We start from the raw sequence: 19,874 nt of genomic DNA on the forward strand, positions 1-19,874 counted from the left end.
CCAATCACGCCTGACGTAAAACACTGCCGTGTGAGGCTTGTTGCGCTCTCTAGGAAAACAGTCGAACTTGTTTTCTTATTATTGGTGAGTGGACGGCGTGTCACGCTGGGCGATTCACTTTGCACGCGGCACAAAAAACCTGCTCCTACGAAAACCCGGCTTTATAATAATGGGGAAAAACGTGCTTTAAATCCAATTATCCAGGGTTATTGGCTACTAAGGCTTTTTCCCTGTGCTTTTCACTTTTTTAAGGATGTCACTTACGAAGTAAAAAAAAAAAAGTGGCGAAAACTATTTCGGAAAACACAAATTTTTCAAGGACTCTCACAGAATTCTTAAAAAAAAAATTCTTTTTCAAGGACTCTTATTTATTTTCAAGGACTCTTATTTATTTTCAAGGACTTTCAAGGCCTTGAAAATGAACTTTTTTTTTTCAAGGACTTTTCAAGGTTTTCAAGGACCGTACGAACCATGTTTATTAGTAAATAGTCAAACCTCGTTAATGAGTCACCCTTGGGAGAGCAAAAATATGACTTAGTAAACGGAGTGACTCGTTAAGCGGAGTAAGCCATAGCTGTGCCAATTCCAATTGGGAGTTACAAAAAGTGACCCAGCAAGCGAAGTGACGCACTAACAAGGTTTGACTGTATATAAATGTGTGCCTCCAACTGTTAATTAAAGTGGATTCTGCTTATAACATTTTTCAAAAAACACTCATAAAAAATGTTGTAAATAGAAAAACTTTAAACGGGAAATCTTAATGAGAATTACTTATTGTTAAGACCACGAAAATAAGTTGTACTAAGCAGAAAAAAGTTCTAAATGGGAGAAACGTTATAAAAGGGATCAACTGTATATTTGTTTTAGATATTTTTGTTTTTTTTATTACATGTGCGGAATTCCATACGTTTAATTTTCAGTGCTAATGAGCTTCTTTGCAAGCTTTTCTTACTAGTAGACAATGAAAGTAAATGAACCTTTGGATAGAACATATGTTTTTAGAAATAAATTATACTTGATTCACAGATACCTTCTCCTCCTACCCATAACATGGCCCACCGCTCAATCTCAACGAAGAAATATAAGCGGGGTGATCAAAGACATGGGGCATGCTGGAAGAAAATTCATAGATATACCAGTGAATTATAGGGAAAGGGGGCCCATAATTTTTTTCAAGATAAATTTTTTTTGAGAGAGGACCCACTTCCACTGAAAAAGGACCCAGATTTTTTGAATAACCTTGGTCCCAGGTAAATTAGAGTACAGTGGCATCTCTGATTATATATATATACATATTTGTTATACATAAATAATATTAATGAATGCATGCACAGGAAAGAGTGGTCTAACACATTAGCACCACATGATCATGGTACGAATTTCTGAAATACTTCAATTAGATTCTTGCATATAAAATATCAGATTTTTTGCAGTGAAATTTCAAACAAAAACAAACTGTATGGAATTAGATGCTCTTTAATCAAAAAATATTGGATGCAAATGCATCGCTCAATTGAGATACAAAAGCATTATAAATGTACTTAAAATGACCAACCCCATCCATCAGTCAAAGTCAGCACAATGATAGTTTTATTTCACTTTTTAGCAGTCAGTTTCATCGAATATCTCCGGATAATACCAACCCATGGTGTTGGAGAGATGTTGAAACAATATTTAAACTAATGACTGCATCTTAGCCAGAGAAATCTGATTTGTTGAACAATGGCCACAAAAATTGAAGCTGCTAATTTCATGTCTCATTTCTGAATGTCTCCAATCAAAAAATTGTTTTCAATCTTTATTTTCTAAAGGTCCTGAATAACGAAGTGCTAGAAATGTCCATCATTTAAGTTGAAACAATTTTCAATTCTCTGGCACATAATCATCAGACATTTATGTTCAAATAGGAATATAATCAGCCCCACAGCAGAATAAGCTGGAAACTACAATGTATGTCACAGAACAATTTGGAAGAATTTTAAGAAAAGTACAGAAAACACAATTATGGGAATTTTTACCCAGAACATTTCCATTCAGATCAGGGCTTATTGCCGAACAATGCCAAACATTCTGGTTTGGGGGTAATCAGGATAACACCTAGAGAAAGCACTTTAATCAGGATCTTAGCATATAGTTGTATGCTTTAAATTATAAAAAAAAAAAAAAACAATATATTTACAGCAGAGAAGAAAATAGAAAATGTCAAATTACAAGACGGTATATAAATACGTGAAAGAAATTTTATTTTTACTAACCAGCTATTCAATGCCTCTCTCAATTGACCTATGGTCTCTCTAAGGTGTTCGATTGTCCTTGAAAATTTAAAAAAAAAAAAAAAAAAAAAAAAAAAAAAAAACACCTATATTATCAGAAATTTATAAATAAATGCTCAGGGAAAAACATCAGAAATGAAGAAACTTTGAATGAAAGATCAAAAATTAATGGGTTAAGGGGCATAAGTCAAGGAAACTATTTTCGGGAACCAATAGAGGAATAGAATTTAGAAATATGCAGGTGGACGAATTTTGTGTATAGCAGGGCTTGACAAATTAGTGAAATTTATCAGGAACTAAACTTTTTGTAAGGTGTGTGTGGGAGGGGGGGGGGAAAGGGGAGGAGGTCTAAAAAACATTTTTTTTAAACTTTTCTAGGACTTACTCTTCATGGTGATAGATAGCTCTGACATGAGTTTCATAAATCGTATGTTGACTCCAATTTAACATTCACATGCCCCTTGGTAACATAATAGTAATTGTGCTCTTTATAATACTGGTTACGAGAGGCATCTAATTAGTACTTATTCATAGAAAATTTTATGCACCAATAAAAAGTTTTTAGTTGCCATGGCAACCTGGCACTTGTCAAGCCCTGCTGTATAATACTGATAAAAAGACCACCACCATATATCATGTGTACCAAGAATGAGATGGGAAGCACAAAAAGAGTTATAAGAAATATTATTATGACAGCAGAGCTCTAAAAATTTGAACGCGCTCGCACACACACACACACACGACCCAATCAATCCCCGAAGCTATGGAATATCACCTAACTTTTAATTATTCAATTTCACCACAAAAGCAATAGAAAGAAAATCTTACTGATTTCAAAACCCCCACTCGTGTAGTTAGGGGTCTGTTGAGACTTTTTTTTAAGGGTCCCGTGTTTGTGAAAATTTTTCTTTTTTTTTTGTGAAAAGTTTTATTAATTTTGTGAAAATAAGTAATTTTGTGGGAAGCAAAATAAGCTAGTTAATTAATCACAAAAGAAATAAAATGATAAATTATGGTTTTATTAATTTGTATTTTGTGAAGAGTCTGGAAAACAGACCTAAATTTTGGCTCAACTGACCCTGGTAATGGTGCACTTATGCTCGTGAAATTATATGGTGTTTATATATATTTTTAACCTTATTGCTCAAAATTTTATAAGTTCTTTATCATTTGCATGTTTCTGAAGTTCCATGCCACTCTTGTTTTCTACAGATTGTCTCAAAACTGAACCTACAAACTTCGAGGGATGGTAGAGAAAATAAACCTTCTTTTCTTTCTTTCAAACCGAGCACAACTCATGTCTATCACCATTTATGGGCAATTTACTACCTAGTGAGTTGTGCCGGAAGTGTAACTGCGTGTGTGCCTAACAGTCTGAGTGCATATGTAGTGTTTTTTTAGTGGTGCCATCTATATTTCAGAAGTGAAGTGAGTGATGTGTTATGATGGAATTACATTTGTACTGTTTGTAGGTCTGTTGCTCTCTGTGGCGAGACTTTTTAAAGAGGAGATCGGCTTGCATTCATGCCTTGAAGTTGGGAACCACAGAGAGAGAATGAACCATATTCCATGAAACCATCCTGGAACAAATGACCAGAAATGTTATTGGTATGTTAAATGATATTCATTTAGTGTGGTAGACCCAGGCTAGCCTATTATATTTATCAAAGATTGATTTCTTTCAGTGAGAACTCCGGCTACCTCTGACATGAACCTGGTGGCTAGAATTCTCAACATCTCTACTGCTATCTTCAAAACTACGTTTGTTTGAACATTTCCACGCAGTCATTGTGATATTGGTAAGATGCATTGATCATTCTTGATGGTGCTAACTTGGAGCATCTGTTGTGACATTATTTATCATCTCCAACTAATAGATGGAGTTGATTACATGTATTTAAATTTTCTAACTACTAACGCATGTTGTTCATAACAATTCTGTCTTGTTATTTCTGCATCTTGTATGTCTTTTAGCACTTTCCAGTACTATTTATGGTTGTGCATTCGTATGTGAATATAGCTCATTTACATCAGTGTCTCCCAAAGTGGGTAATATTGCCCCTGGGGGCGGTAGAAGCTACAGGTATAACATAGGATCCTATAGGATGGCTTGAGTTGGGGAGACAACGAGAAAAAGAAATTCTGAAGAAATGGGCGGTGGAACAAAAAGTTCGGGGAACTCTAATTTACATGTTCTTTAATACAACTCTAAGTTTGCGGGTTTAGTTATAAGACAATATTTATGTGGGGAAGAGACCATTTCTTTGACTCCTACCTAACACTCAAACTTAAATTAAACAAAACAATTTAGATTATATAATCTTCTAATCTAATAGTTCAAAATACCTTTCACTATCCTCATTCATTGCCTGGGCTTCCTGAACGTTAGCAGTGACATATGCTTCTTCTTCTTCCAATCCTTCAACTGGCGATAGAATAATAACACATTTCAATTTGGTATGAATATAAACATTTCACTTTGGTATGAATATAAACATTTGAATTTGGTATGAATATAAACATTTGAATTTGGTATGAATATAAACATTTCAATTTGGTATGAATATAAACATTTCAATTTGGTATGAATATAAACATTTCAATTTGGTATGAATATAAACATTTCAATTTGGTATGAATATAAACATTTCAATTTGGTATGAATATAAACATTTCAATTTGGTATGAATATAAACATTTCAATTTGGTATGAATATAAACATTTCAATTTGGTATGAATATAAACATTTCAATTTGGTATGAATATAAACATTTCAATTTGGTATGAATATAAACATTTCAATTTGGTATGAAATCAATTCATATACATTGTTATAAATATTATCCCTTAGGGGTGCTAGGTTATGAGGGTATTAATTCATTTTTAAGTAATCTCTCACTTATACACTTTCTCATTTACACATTTCTTTCAGTAATAGGATGATTTTCTGTGCTCCTGACCAAATATATAAGAAAATGTTACGTTTTCATTTATATGATCCATTTTGCAATGTACCTCTAAATTACAAGTCACCGGAAGTTAAAAATTTGGTTTTTTTCTTTTCCCAAAAATGTTTTTTCAAAGTCTAAAGATTCTCAACAAAGAAGCAAGAAGTAATAACTGTATGAGCAATTACATCTATTACATTTGTGTCAAAGAGCATATTCTCTTCTGTCCTTGGACTATATCACTGTTTATGACAGACTGGCTATCAATCAGACTGATTATCTTTACAGCTCCTTTCGCATTCTGTACACCTCAAGACAGGATTCTAATATCCATCATCACTTTGTCTAGTAGAGCTCATCAGTATCAATAAATCATACCCCCTTCAAATGGGCTAAGAATTTCAAATGTGGTGAATTGAATTGAAGTTGCAAAACCAACAGCAAGTGTTTTAAAAAGTCGGTACATTTTTGTACTTGCTAGAAACTGCATTTCATGTCTGCCTACTCATTCCAGCCTGAATTAGCCTTGCTACATTTCCCATGCTCAAAATAGATAAATGAAAGCAGCTATCAATTTTATTCAAAATGAACGAGTTAAATTTTTTTGGAGAACTACAAAATATAGCAACGGTAAATATAGCACGATGACAAAGATTAAAAAATTGGTACAGAGGATAATTTAAAAAAAATTATGCTGTATCAGCAAAACTTTAAAAGTCCTAGAAACTTTTCATGATTACTGGATGAGGTGGTTTTCAGTGATAGCCAGCAACAACAAGTCTTTGAATTTAAGTTACTTTAAAAAAAATAACAGATGCAACAAGGTAATGTATTACATGGCATATAATGTGGTGTATTCATCTGAGAATTTTATAAAGAAATATTTTATCCCATATTTTAAGAAAAAAGAAAATACCTATATTTTACTTTAATGTACTTGCACCTGCTGATTTTCATGACATATTTTTAAGTGCATTTTTTTATTTTCACTGATATGCCGATCTCATCTCACTTATGCACCTCTTATCTTGTTCAGACAAATCAGTGAGAGAAAAGAGTTTGCTGTGTTACATTTGTGTAAAATGTAGAAAAGTTGAACACTATCACTTTAAAATGGAGGTTAGATACATTTTACATCCACATGTACGAATTAAATTTTTATCGATTACCATCCATTCAAAGTACTTGTATGAAATTGAAGAAAGTTTTTTTTTCCTTTTACAAACCTGCAGGCACTGAGAATTCTTTCTGTTCATTTACACATTTCATTTGTTGAGCCATTACTTTGATGGTTTTTATGTGAGATACTTGTAACATTATATTTGCATGACTGTTTGCAAAACAAAGTGTCACGAATGTTTTAATGTACAAAAATGAGTGACAGCATTACTTTGCAGGAGGATCAATGTTATGCTTTAAAAGTGCATAAAAGGCAATTAATGCATGAAGATGTTTGATGTGTCATTTTTCTACAGCAATATTGTGATAAGTTGAGTTTTTCTTCAGCATCTCTGAGTTCAGTGTTTTTTTCTCCTACAAGTGAAAAATGGCCGGCATTTTGATATGATCCGAGCACATGTTTCTGAAGGTTAATTTATAAAAATATGAAAGTTCACACAAACAAAAATATTTATTTCACAAGAATAATAAGAGATAACGAGTACAACTTCGCGAGTGTCTACTAAGAATAAAAGTTCATGAAATGATGAGGTTTACTGCTATGAAGATTGGAAGTTACAGCTCCCGTGATAACAAAATATCACAAACAATTACAGTTCAGTAATATCTGAACCAACAACTTTTATATGCAATGACCTAATCATCAGAGTGAAAATTTTAATTTCAGTATCAAATTGATTATTATACTTTGAGATGGTTTGTCTTGTTCATGAATACAGTAGTGTAATTATGTGGTGTTTTCACCACTTGTTAAAAGAAAAATCGAGTCTTCATTGAAACATAATATTTAATTATTAAATTACAGTTATTAAATATTAGTGAATTTCACCTAATCTGCCAAATGAAAGGGTGTGATAGATGAGCTCAACTGAAACATAAACCATCCTAGAAAATCTGCCCTATTTTTAAAAGTTCTCGAATTATGGTGGAGAGAAGGAAAACGTGTCAAATCTGAAAAACCAAAGTTTGTGAAGTTCCTGAAAGATTTACATGCAAACCAAGCACATACTTAGAAAAAACAGAAAAAATACTATAAGGTGAAAACCCTTTACATTAGAATATATGGATTCAATGGCAAGCTACAAGCAGTGAAAGGTTGCCAAAGTTCAAAATCGAATCAATCGTCAAAATCTGTGTGTGACCACCAATTCTGTAAATGCCTTTCTAGCTACAATCAGTCAAATTTACAAAAACTTGTCCATTCCATGAGTCTGTGTTCTATTTCAGGAGAAATTTAGTCTTTTGTTTGCAATACATCACTGAAATCATTGTTCATCTAAGTAGGCATTCAGAATTGGCTGTTACAGATTTTGGCAAAAACTTGATTTTGCAGAAACCTATAAGGAGACATTGATTCAATCAGAACATCTGGATTTCAAGTGCTGAGAGATTGGTGAAGTGCAAAATCGAATTGACACTAGAATTTGTAAGTGTTAATTTCGAATGTCTACTTGAATAATGGGCGGATCTAGAGCTAGCTGTTGCAACAGGTAATTTTACAAACTGCTAAAAACAGTCAGTCTGTGAATAGTGCAGCATATGTCCTGCATTTTGTCTCCATTTTCCAGGACAGTCCCATTTTTGTTTTTTTCTTCGTCCCAACATTCTTGAAAAATGTCCCGGTTTTACAGGTTTTGTAGTTGAAGCTTCCTTGAATTCGTTGTTTTATCAAAATACTTTGATACAGGTAATTTTCAATGGATTAATTGAATGCAATATTATCATGCAGAAGTTATGAAAATTTCACGAGTTTAATGAATCACATTTCGCTTGGGGGGGGGGGGTGATCACACATAGATCTGCGCCCAACTTCAATGGATGCGAATTCCAATGATGTATTGCTGAAAAAAATCTTCTTGAACTACAACACAAAAATGGTCAATTGTAGGCTCTTTCAAAAGCTTGTGAAATACACAAGTTTTTGGTAAATCTGACCAATTGCAGCCAGAAGGGTAATTGCGGAATTGGCGGTAACAGATTTTGGCACTAATTAACTTTTTGCACTTCACCAATCTTTCAGCACCCATAGCTCGCTATTAAATCCAAATATTCTGATGGAAATGATACCACCTTTTTGGGATATTTTCTGCTCTTTCAAAACATGTGCTTAGTTTGAGTGTAAGTCTTCAGGAAGTTAAAAATTTAAATTTTTCAAATCTGATGCATTTTCTTTGGATTATCCACCATAACTCAATCGTAAGAGATGGAGCATAGTCACTATGATATTTTATGTTCCACTTCAGCTCACCTATTCCTCTCCTTTTGTTTGTCAGATCTGGTGAAATTCACCATGTGTATATATATCTGTATGCCGGAGGCAAAGGACACCATGTCAATTTTCGTCAATATTGGGACAATGCTATTGATTTGCAGTACATTTGATACACTGCACACAGGTATATGACATGAAGTCCTTATTTCAATAATTAATAGATATTCAATTTATAAAACAAGCGAGCTCCATAAAAATATATACTTGAAAAAAATCTCTCTAAATGGTTCCCCTGTAAAATTTTCCTTTTGTGACATGACTAACTTTACCTCTGGCATACAGATTTATACTAATATGCCATAAAATAAATTCTGTGAATAGATTTTACTTTTTGTAAAAATCTTATTATACTAGCACAATTTTTGCATGGGCGAGTGAATTAAAAAAAAAATGTATAATTAATGATTATCACTGGTTATAACAAAACTATAAAGTAGAATAAACATCAAGATGATGTGCAATGGTACCAACCAACATTAGCTGCTTCTTTTATCATCGAAAGCTCTTTCATCAGCTCATCATTAGCTTTTTTCTTTTCCATAAGTTCAACGAGAGCATTTTTCAGTTTTTTTCTTTGCCATTCAACAGCTGCAATCGACTTGCCAATTTTTTCATCCTCATCCAGAACTCCCTCAACTGGACTGTCTGGTTGTTCAAGCTATGAGGTATCATGTAATGATACAGTGATGGCAATAACACAAATTTCACAAACAAAACTGACATTTGGTGCTCTTATATACAAGAAATCATGAATAATAATAAAACATTGGGTGGAATAATCAGGGCTTAGTCATTAACAGACAAGTGAATAATAAGTACATAAAAAAATTTAGACACCAATGCCAATTTTTCAGTCATCAATGGTGATCTAGCACCTTGGATTCGTAAAATATTAGCATATACAATAAGGTAAATTACGGCAATATCTTCATGTTTTTGAGATATGTGATTTGTTTAGTGTGAATTTCTGTTTGTGCAGGCAAAAATTTGTGCCCCATGAAGTATGCAGCAATGAGTGTTAATTTTATGCATAAATGTTCACATCACTTTAAAAATAACCTTCAGAACATGATTCAAAATCTTAGTAGTATGAGCCAAATAATCACATTCTTCACAATGTTTTTTTTTTTTTTACTTTTGAAAAAAAAAAGTCTTTCTCTTTTAATCTAAAACAATATTACATGATTTTATGCATTATAGTTCCATGTTCTGAGTCTTCTGCATGTACCGATTCATGATAAATTCGGCAGAGGAATGTGCACAAGGTGCATGTACCAAGGTTGGAAAAAAACAGTTTTTTGGTTTTAACAGCATTTAAATTAAAAACGAAATTTCTGGAAAATCATACAAACGTCTGATAATAAATTAAAATAAAATGCTTATTAATGTATTCAACACAATTCCACAATCAATCTATAAATATAACTTCCATTTTAATAAAAACTGAATTTTTCATTTTAATTACTTTATAGCTTAACTCAAGGAATTATTTTGTATTTGAAAATTCTTAATATTATTAACCCTATAATAAAGATGTTTTCTCAAATTTCTTTCCATATGTTTAATTAAGACACTATTTTGCTAACTATGATAAAACTAGGCAAATACAATTTTCTTAATGAAGCATAATTAATGCAATTTAATTAGCAATGATTCATGACATACAGGGTAATTATAACTAAAGTTCTGATTTCAAAACACAGTAAAATAAAAACCACTGATCACAATGGCTTGAAAATTTGCATGAATGTTTCTGAAGCAATGGAATTTTGTATAGCAAATGTGGAAAAAATACTTAGAAATGTAAAATTAATGACACTGCTCATCCAACATGTGGGAAATTTGCTCGCAGAATGGAAATGATAGCCAGTCAGGGAAAAATAATAACTTAATTAGCATTGCACAATTTCATAATTCTGGGAAACATCACAAAAATGAAGTAATTGAACAAATAACTAACTTATTCTAGAAATGTTACATATGCTTTCCGTGTTCTGGCTGTGAAGTGGAAACGCGAAAATGCATGTTCAACAACAGATTAGAGTATGCCATGGTAATACTGTAGATTGTGCTTTCAATTCACCAAAGTTTGCAATCCGACCACTGCACATAACATTTTGGGGCATTATTTTTTATAAATCCCTTACTACTGTACAGCAGAACCTTAATTGGAGGCAATGCTGAAAATATGAAGAAAAAAAAAATCAATATTAAGCCTGGTGGCTTACCGTATTGTTTCGGCTTCTTATGGAAAGAATATGAAAATGTCTGAGGTAAATGTAATTACTAGTACACTGGTTTTTGTCCTCTAGGGGTAGCTGGTGTCTTTTTGGATTATACCACCTGCCCTAGCATGATGGTGAAGTCACACTACTGTTGCTGCTTCTTTGCGAAAGGAAAAAAAAAGCCTGTGAGATAATACACCACCACATATGTGTGATGCAATTCTCATTCATGAATTTGTCAAGACAGAGCATCAGAATGTAGCCCTAAGTTAGAAAATGTGGTAAGAATGAGAAATTTTGGTACTGTATATAACTTTAAACAACTCGGATAAATAATATGGAAAACATTTTTATTTAGGCCACTTTCATGAGATTTGTTTTGAAAAAACCACATACCATTTAAATATATACCATCAGAATATACCCCAAGAATGGAAAATGTAAGAATTAAGCATTTTGGCTAATAATGAACGAATATGATATTTTCGGGGGGGGGGGGGGGGGGGGGACAGAGAAGAAATTGTATTTTGGCCACTTTCATGTGATTTTTTAAAATAAACCACTTGTTTTAAACCAAACAACCCTGGCGCATACAATTAAGTAGTAGTGTTTGAAATCTGGGCAATAAGCGAGGTGGCTGGCCAGTTCGAGAAGATGCTAGACTTCAGACTTGAATGGTAACATACATAATTGAAGAAGAAAAGAAAAAGTGAAATTACATTTGCCTCATTGAACTGCTGAAGCATTTCAACACGCCGCTTTATGTGATCAAGATTGATTGAAAGCTTGGAGAGATCAGGAGGTTTGTTTCTTGCTGCATCCTGAAATTTCTTGTGACCATTTTTACATGGTTTCTGTGAATTATGTTGAAGCCATTGCACCTGAGAATTGGCATAATCTTTATCCCAAGATACATCCCCATTTACAGCACCACCCTCCGGCGGATACAATATGGTTTCAGGTGATTGGCACTGCCACGCAGGATCTTGAGAGATTTCAACATTGTTGATGGCTAATTCAGCTGTACATGAAAGGAGAAAAAAAAAAAATTAAATATATATATATATAGAAAAAAGCATATTTAGAGGCATGCCTACATGCATTATACATTTTGTTTTTCCCCCCTCTCATAAAATTATTTTCACTAAACATAATTTAAATTTTATTGTGATTTCCTACAATAAAGCTGCTGAAATAATTCAACTGTTTTTTTCCTATCTTTTCTAAAAATTTCTCATTCTTATGGTTGTTTTTCATTCTTACCGAGGAACTATTTTTGAGTAACTGCAACAACAGAGCAATTTTGATAAACAGTCTTCTCAAAGGCTTCTGTATCTGTGCTTTGCCCCCCGAAATAGATTCGAAGGTATTTTTAATAAATGTGTCTTGTTTGCATCTGTAGCAGACAGTGTAACCAAGATAAAAACAGATAGACAATATATGAAAATTATATAAGTAGTGAGGAGTAAAGAAAAAGAAGCCCAAGGGATAGAAGTTTCAATGATGAGATTGTATCTGTCTTCTCACACTTACGTGCTGCGAATACAGAGCTGCAGTGCTACCATCGAAAATATTTTCTTTCTCTAGTAGTTTTTCTGGGTGTTACTTATGCAAACTTGCAGCTTATATACTGTAAACTTCAAAACATCCAATTAAATGCAGCACTAATGATAAAGAATTTGAAAATATTTCTATGAAGAATACACAATGATAAAAAAAAAAGGTAGGGCTTCTTTTAAATCTGTCATTAAGTTATAGAATTACAGTAATATACAGTTCAGTGTCTTTTTCCCAGCTTTCTCGAAAACACTTCTGCAGTGCTAATTCTCGTATCAGAACAAAATATAAATTGTATGAGTTAAATAAACATTTCATAAACCTCTCCTAAAGATTTTATCCAGTGCATTTGTAAATGTTTCTGTTAACCGTCATTATTAAATCTGCGTTTAGGGGTCATTCAAGTATTACATCAGCATCGAGGGGGTGTTTCGGATTTGCTGACTTTTGATGACCGGGGGGGGGGGGGGTTGTCAAAAATGGCTAAAAATCTGCTTACGTAATACTTGAATGGCCCCTTAAGAAAAATAATATAAGTTATTTCTCCCAATATTTTGTATGAACAATAGAAAAGCTTGAACTGAGAAAATACTTTTCCTGGATTGGTTTAAATGATGTTTCATTCTGGAAGCCAGAGAGTGCTTTGATAAATTGTAGAATGAATTAATAACAATATAGAAATAGACCGATGAGGTATTATTCAAGTTGCCTGCTCCTGAAACCAAAACGATACTCCATGAAGATGATCAAGATTGAGTGGAAGACAAGCTCATTACAAGCAACATTGCTCAAGGGCTTTGTAAGTTTAAATCAGCAATGGTTTGTTTCCATGGCATAGACCTATCTATGGTACATTTTTCACATGTAGAGAAATTGGTAGACAAAATCTTGTTACTATACTCTACAAACTGAAATGAAATAGTCATTATAATATTCTTACAGAAAACAATGCAGAGAATCACTGCACCCTTCTACATATTCCTCACAAGGCAGATATAAACAAGATGCCTAAAAAACAAGAAGTTTGTGGTTTGCCTTATTTGCATATTTTCCATATTTGAGGTAAATCCAGGGAATACTAAAGGATGACTGTATTTACATTTTTACCACTTCACAATGGCAATAACTTATTACACGGAATAAATCAATCTATTAAAACTTATACAGGTTTCAACAGGATCTTAAGCTATAAGTAAAGAACTTGTAATAAATTATTATACATCACATAATCAACTGAATACATAAACATAACTGAAATACATGAATTAGTTTACATTCCCAGTAGCTTCTAATATTGTAGGGGGGGGGGGACTACACACATGGTTTTTCAGTTAAACCAAGGAAATGGAATGTGTGACGATTGGTGAGGTGTATACGAAGCGACGAACATGAAGCATTCCTTTATTCTGCATTAACCTGCGAAACATACAACCCTTCGTGATGAAGGTTAAAATCGAACTCTCGAGAATGTCTTCTTCTCTCGATACAACTTACATCTCACGTGTCTCGTGAATAAAAGTATTGCTGTACATCCTTGTTAACAGCTTGCCTGTTACATACTCCCCCTCTGGTTTCGCGGACGTCCCGGCAAGGAACCAGCAATAGGCGTTGTGGGAGGTTGTTCAGTGTTCTTGTTAGTTCCAACTTTGAGTGGTCGTCCCTTCTTTCGTGATGGAACTACGGATACAGCATCCGGTTTCGCACATGGTGTGAGAGCAGAAGTACGATATACGCTGACAGAGACACCCGATTTGGCCGGATCAGCGACTATGTACCTCGTAGGCGATCTCTGGGCTAGCACAGGGTACGGTCCATCTCGTTGTGGCGTGGACTTTGTCGACCAGTTCTTCCTTCGAGAACTTGGTTTGGAACCGTTGTCAACATAACCTTTGCGTTCATCCCGTTTTTGTTCCACTTTCTGCTTCACAGAAACTCTTGTAAGGCTTTGCATGGAAGTCAACCTGTTTTCACGACTTCTTTGGGCATGGCTGCGACCTTCTGATCGACGCGCGTTAGGGTTTTGATCAGAATATTTAATGCCGCTCCCCCTGCATTTATCGTTCCCTTCTCTAGCACTGCTTATACTTGTTTGGGTCCTTGACTCATGGAAGCTATTGCTAGACGTTATTGTTTGGCTTGGCATTTTACAACGATGCAGTATGTGATAATATCCTGGTGATCCTGGACTGCGTCGCCTGGCACCGGAAAGTTCGACTCGTTCGTTCCTGCGGAAACGTAAGTCTAGTACTTGCCTGCCTGTCGGAGTAACTCGTGGTTGCCTTTGCACCGATTGGTGATGAAAGCTTCTTGCGGATCGGTGGATTTCGCTATGAACAGCAGGACGTGGATAGCCAGAAACATGACGTGGATAGTCACGGACGCGACCTGTTTGGTTCCTGAGACGTCTAGACCGATCCCACCGCTGAGGTTCCGATGCCATATCACCATGGTGAACTTCGCCTTCGGGAGTGTCTCCTCCCCCTGGACTGAAAAAATTTTCATTCTTTTTCCACGACCTGTTCAGCACTTGTTTCCGTTGCTCTCCTTCAACTTGTCGTAGTTGGCAAGAATTCAAGTTAACATGCTCTACTACATGTTGAACAGTTTTAATCGTAGACTCGTTCACAAAGTGGAATCGCTTCTGAGTATTTTCCCTGAAGAACCATTGCCTTCACTTGAGATCCAACACGATACCAGCTTTCTCTAGAAAGTCGATTCCCAAAAGAGTTCTGTTACAGACGATTCCAGGAAGAACTATAAATTTCGTCCTTAGTCGCTTCCATTGGATGTTGACCAATACCGTTGTGGTCCACACATTCACCGTTGATTGCTGTCCGTTTGCAAGACGTATCTCGATTCGATAGTTTCCTGATGGAATTTGGCGTTTTGCTCTTTCAAAATACGATGCAGAGTATCACTTGCGATACAGTGCGTAGCACCGCTGTCGGCACAGGCAGTTCCCACTTTGCCATTTACATGAATTTTTAACAATGCTACGGGTTTTGTTACAAAAGAGCATAGATTCAGTTCCAACTGACCAAACTGAGCGGTTGTCGCTGTCATTTCGGGATTACAGGTCGGACACTGCGCTCTAATTACCCCCGGATATCCACATCCATAGCAGCTTAGAGGTCACTGTTCATCCAGGCTGATCATGGGAAGTGTCTGTTCATCTGCACGAATCACTGGTTTTGATGACGTCCATGGATATTTCCTTGGTGTTTGCTTTCGACGACCCTCGACATCGTACTGCTGGTTGAATTTCTTTGGGAAAGTACTCCTGGCATCTTCATACGCGTCGAGTTTCTCCGCTAGTTCCGATGGGGAGATCAACATGGCCCATACATCGATGAAATGTTCTTTCATTTGTGGAGGGCACTTCTTCTTCATCTGATCAGCTATGACTAGATTAATCAAGTCCTCAAATGTTGTGACCTTAACTTCTGTTAACCACCCTTCAAGATACGTTTTCAACTCAAAATAAAAATCACGCCGTGAACTCTCCGAGTTCTTCCGATGCTCTACAAAAAGCTGTCGAAATCTGTCCGCATGTAGCTTAAATCGCTTTAACAGCAGTTCCTTGAGATACCGATAGTCCTTGAACTTCTCGTCAGGCTCCCTGGCACAGATCCTAGCCACCTCCTTCGGTAAGCTATTGATGAGATACGTAATCCACAATTCTTCCGGAATCTGGTGTAATCCCATGTGTCGTTCGAACAGGACCAGGAACAGTGAAATGTCATCTGATGATTCAAAACGCGGAACCGACACTTGAAAGTCCCGATTTGTCACAGCCGGTCGAACGGAAGCTTGGCACTTCTCCGCTTCTATCCTCAGTCTCTCGAGTTCGAACTGCATTTCTGCTCGCCGGTTCCTCTCTTCGGCATCTTCCCGTCGAATCCTCTCCTCTGTTTCTTCTCGTCGAATTCTTTCTTTCTCTTCGGCATCTTCCTGTCGAATCCTCTCCTCGGCATCTTCCCGTCGAATCCTCTCCTCTGTTTCTTCTCGTTGAATTCTTTCTTCTGCTTCTTCTTGTCGAATTCTCTCTTCTACGAGGGTCTGTAGCAATCCTTTTGCGAAGACCTCATCGTATTCTTTACTGGACGTAATCAGCTTCTTCAGCTCTATCACTTTCATCTCGGGTTCGGTAGGTTCGCCCATCTCTTCGGCAAGGCGACGGAGTTCGTCTTTTCGATATTTCGCCAAGTATGCCATTTTCACTCACTTGGTACCTAATTAGGATGTCCGCTTAGCTAAAAACACTCACCCGTCTATTTTAAACGTTGGGCGCCAATGTGACGATTGGTGAGGTGTATACGAAGCGACGAACATGAAGCATTCCTTTATTCTGCATTAACCTGCGAAACATACAACCCTTCGTGATGAAGGTTCAAATCGAACTCTCGAGAATGTCTTCTTCTCTCGATACAACTTACATCTCACGTGTCTCGTGAATAAAAGTATTGCTGTACATCCTTGTTAACAGCTTGCCTGTTACAAATGTAGTAAATACTGCTTTTTTAATCATTGTTTAATGAAGAGAAAACATTTCAAGCTTGAGCTAGAAATGTGCATATCTCGGTAATTCTATCGATATAACAATTGATGCTGATGATAATGACCATGTGACAGCAACCATTCCGTTATGACCCGAACAATAAATCGTATATACTTTAATACAGGGTCGGAATTAGGGGAGCAATTGCCCCCAGGTGACAGTTTTATATGAGAACAAAGAACACGTTACAAAATTATCAAATTTTAAAGTTGTGGTGGGGGAGGGGCAAAATAATGCTGGCCCCGGGCAACAAAAATCCTAGTTATGGCCTTGTTTAATATAATAGCTATCCTATATTTTTCCATTTGATATAACTACCGCTTGATATAATGTCTGTTTTTGCTGCCTGTATCTAAGATAACAATTTTCTGCATTCTCTTCAATGATGTACGGTGAACCTAACTATGAAGGTATAATTTTATTTGAACCCATATGGATATTACTAATATCACTTACAACAGGTGAATAACTTTATCAAGTCTGCCGGCAGACCACCATGAATTGGGCAAGAAAGGCATAGGTAAAACAATTTTGAGAACAACTGGATTAAACCAATCACAGTGAAAGCACATTCAGACCTGCCAACTTTGAAACGCAAAAATCCTGCAAGCATACTGTAATTTCTCATACATAATCCATGGAGTACAAGTCAGATAAAGAAGAATTAAATGTAAAATTAGCAAAATACACGTATATTTTTATAAGGTAACAGACTGCATGGATGCAACATTTTCTCTGAAAATCACAAACACTTTCCTCAAATTTCTCAAGATTTCATGAAAGGAAGAATAAAATTTATTCATGTTAGATTACAGGACATTTTTTGTTCTCAAATTAGCAAAATGCCAATGTGAAACTTATTATAGTAAAATATGCACTTTTGCATGTTTGAAATACTCATGGGTATAAAATATTTATTCTAGAACTCTATTATATTAAATATGATCAGATGTACCAACTTTTTGGAATCCAGAGTTTAGCCTGGGACCCCCTCCCCGCGGACCCAATCAAAAAAAGTGTTTCTTTTAGTCAATTGAGAAAAAGTGACCCCTTTTCCTCCCTAGGTAGGTCCTGAATAACCCTTGAGCAGAATATAATAATCTTGGATGCAATTAGTGATGGATAATTTGGGCATACGAAGTCATTGATGCCATGGCATTCTGAAAGCTCAGGGAAAATCTAAAAAAATTCTGATCTAAATGAAATTGAAAAAAAATTTTTCTTCCAAATCTGATTTTCTGCTAAAATCCAGAGAAATTTTCAACAAATTGAGAGCCAAAGGGCAAAAAATCTGGTTTCCGGCTTAAATCTGGAGAGTTGGCAGGTCTGCACATTCAACTTACCTTGATACGCTGCTAATCGATCTTCTGCTGTTTTATGCATTGAAATCAAAACTGACTTTTGCTGTCTTAGAGCAGCCAACTGAAAAAAAAAAAATATTTTACCTATCTTTTGATCATTTCAAATAATGCTCGAACTAATTTCACATACAAACTGAGAAACTACTGATGAAAGATTCAACCAAACAGCAAAACACCAACTTTTTTAAACACAGCAGAAAACACAGAAAGTAAAATTCAACATTTCAATGAAATCCATCAGTTTACTTCTAAAATATTTTGAGACAAAATAAAGTGACAAAAACAGTGAAGTTTTTAACTCTTCTGTCATTATTTATGTAATTTTATTATGCAAAATGACTATTTCACAGCTGCCAACTTTTGAAAATGAAAATTAGGGAGATTTTCGCACAGACCAGTATTTTATGCTAAAACCACTCCCTAATAAATAAATACAAAAGGGATTTCTTTAAATAAAATAGGGATTTTCCACACATGGAAGTTAAACCCTTGGGAATAAAATCCCTATGCAAAAAACAAGTGAAATTGGAGGCCAAAACTTCAAAATGGTGATCTAAAAAAATAAATAAATATTATGTTCAATCAGAAACTATGTGAACAAACATTCTGCGCAAATGACCCCAAAATCATCGGAAGATAAAGGAAAAAAAAGCATAAATTTTTGAAGAACACTGACTTTTTGTGACACTTGCTTGACATTTTTTTCATTTCACATGAGCGATGTCAGTCTTTCCACCATGACCGATGTTTATGTCTGTAACAACTTGTACAAAAAGGAAAAGTCTGCCCTTTTAAGCCCTAAAGTCTGTCCACTTAATCTTCAATTATTATCCAGGACTATTGGCTGCTAAGCCATTTCCCTGCGCGATAAGACAAACAGCTTTCTTCCCATGGTGTGAAAAAAAAATTGCACACCATGTAAAGCATTTGGTTTACAGCTAGCAGCAGTAATGCAATAATTCAAATAGTTTCATTTGTAGTTTATTATATGGGGGACCTTATAAGACTCGAAGACAACATGAAATACAAGTATTGCACAGGCATAATAATACGTCACTTGAAATTTTATACACATACTATTAATTAACAGAAATAACATGGCATGATTGCATAATCATTATTTATAGAGTCCGGAAGTTCAGACAAAATGCCATAAATGCCTATTTTCAAGTTTTTCTGAAAAAATACCTTTATGAACTTTTTCTGAAAAAATGGCTTTATGAACTTTTTCTGAAAAAAATGCCTTTATGAACTTTTTCTGCAAAAATGCCTTTATGAACTTTTACTGCCATAAATGCCTATTTTTAGTTTTAAGTTTATTGGTGCATTTCAGAGGCTATAATATGTAAACTTGGATATTTTGAGCATTGAGAGCAAAAGAAATGTTTTTTGAAAATTTTCCAGTACTCTCAGTACTTACTCAGTACTTTACTCTCAGTATCAGTCATCATCAGAAAGTCTCCTCCCCAGTCTTTCCAGTCCCATTTAAACGAGAATACA

At 35.1% G+C, this 19,874-nt stretch overlaps 1 protein-coding gene across 5 annotated transcripts in view; it reads right to left on the reverse strand.

Moving 5' to 3' along the window:
• Positions 1 to 19,874, reverse strand: part of LOC149070417 (uncharacterized) — a 117,672-nt gene that overhangs the window by 69,423 nt on the left and 28,375 nt on the right. For all 5 annotated transcript variants that reach the window (XM_089250146.1, XM_089250145.1, XM_089250147.1 and 2 more), the window contains 5 exons: positions 18,357 to 18,435; positions 11,618 to 11,919; positions 9,145 to 9,331; positions 4,620 to 4,698; positions 2,256 to 2,312 (listed from right to left, as the gene is read on the reverse strand). In XM_089250146.1, the coding sequence (XP_089106272.1) occupies positions 2,256 to 2,312; positions 4,620 to 4,698; positions 9,145 to 9,331; positions 11,618 to 11,919; positions 18,357 to 18,435 (704 nt within the window). The remainder of the gene's footprint in view (positions 1 to 2,255; positions 2,313 to 4,619; positions 4,699 to 9,144; positions 9,332 to 11,617; positions 11,920 to 18,356; positions 18,436 to 19,874) is intronic.

This window comes from Pholcus phalangioides, unplaced genomic scaffold, assembly GCF_987345545.1.
Source record: "Pholcus phalangioides strain wild (caught in Gottingen) unplaced genomic scaffold, Ppha-v1.0 ptg000022l_1, whole genome shotgun sequence".
NCBI lineage: Eukaryota > Metazoa > Arthropoda > Arachnida > Araneae > Pholcidae > Pholcus > Pholcus phalangioides.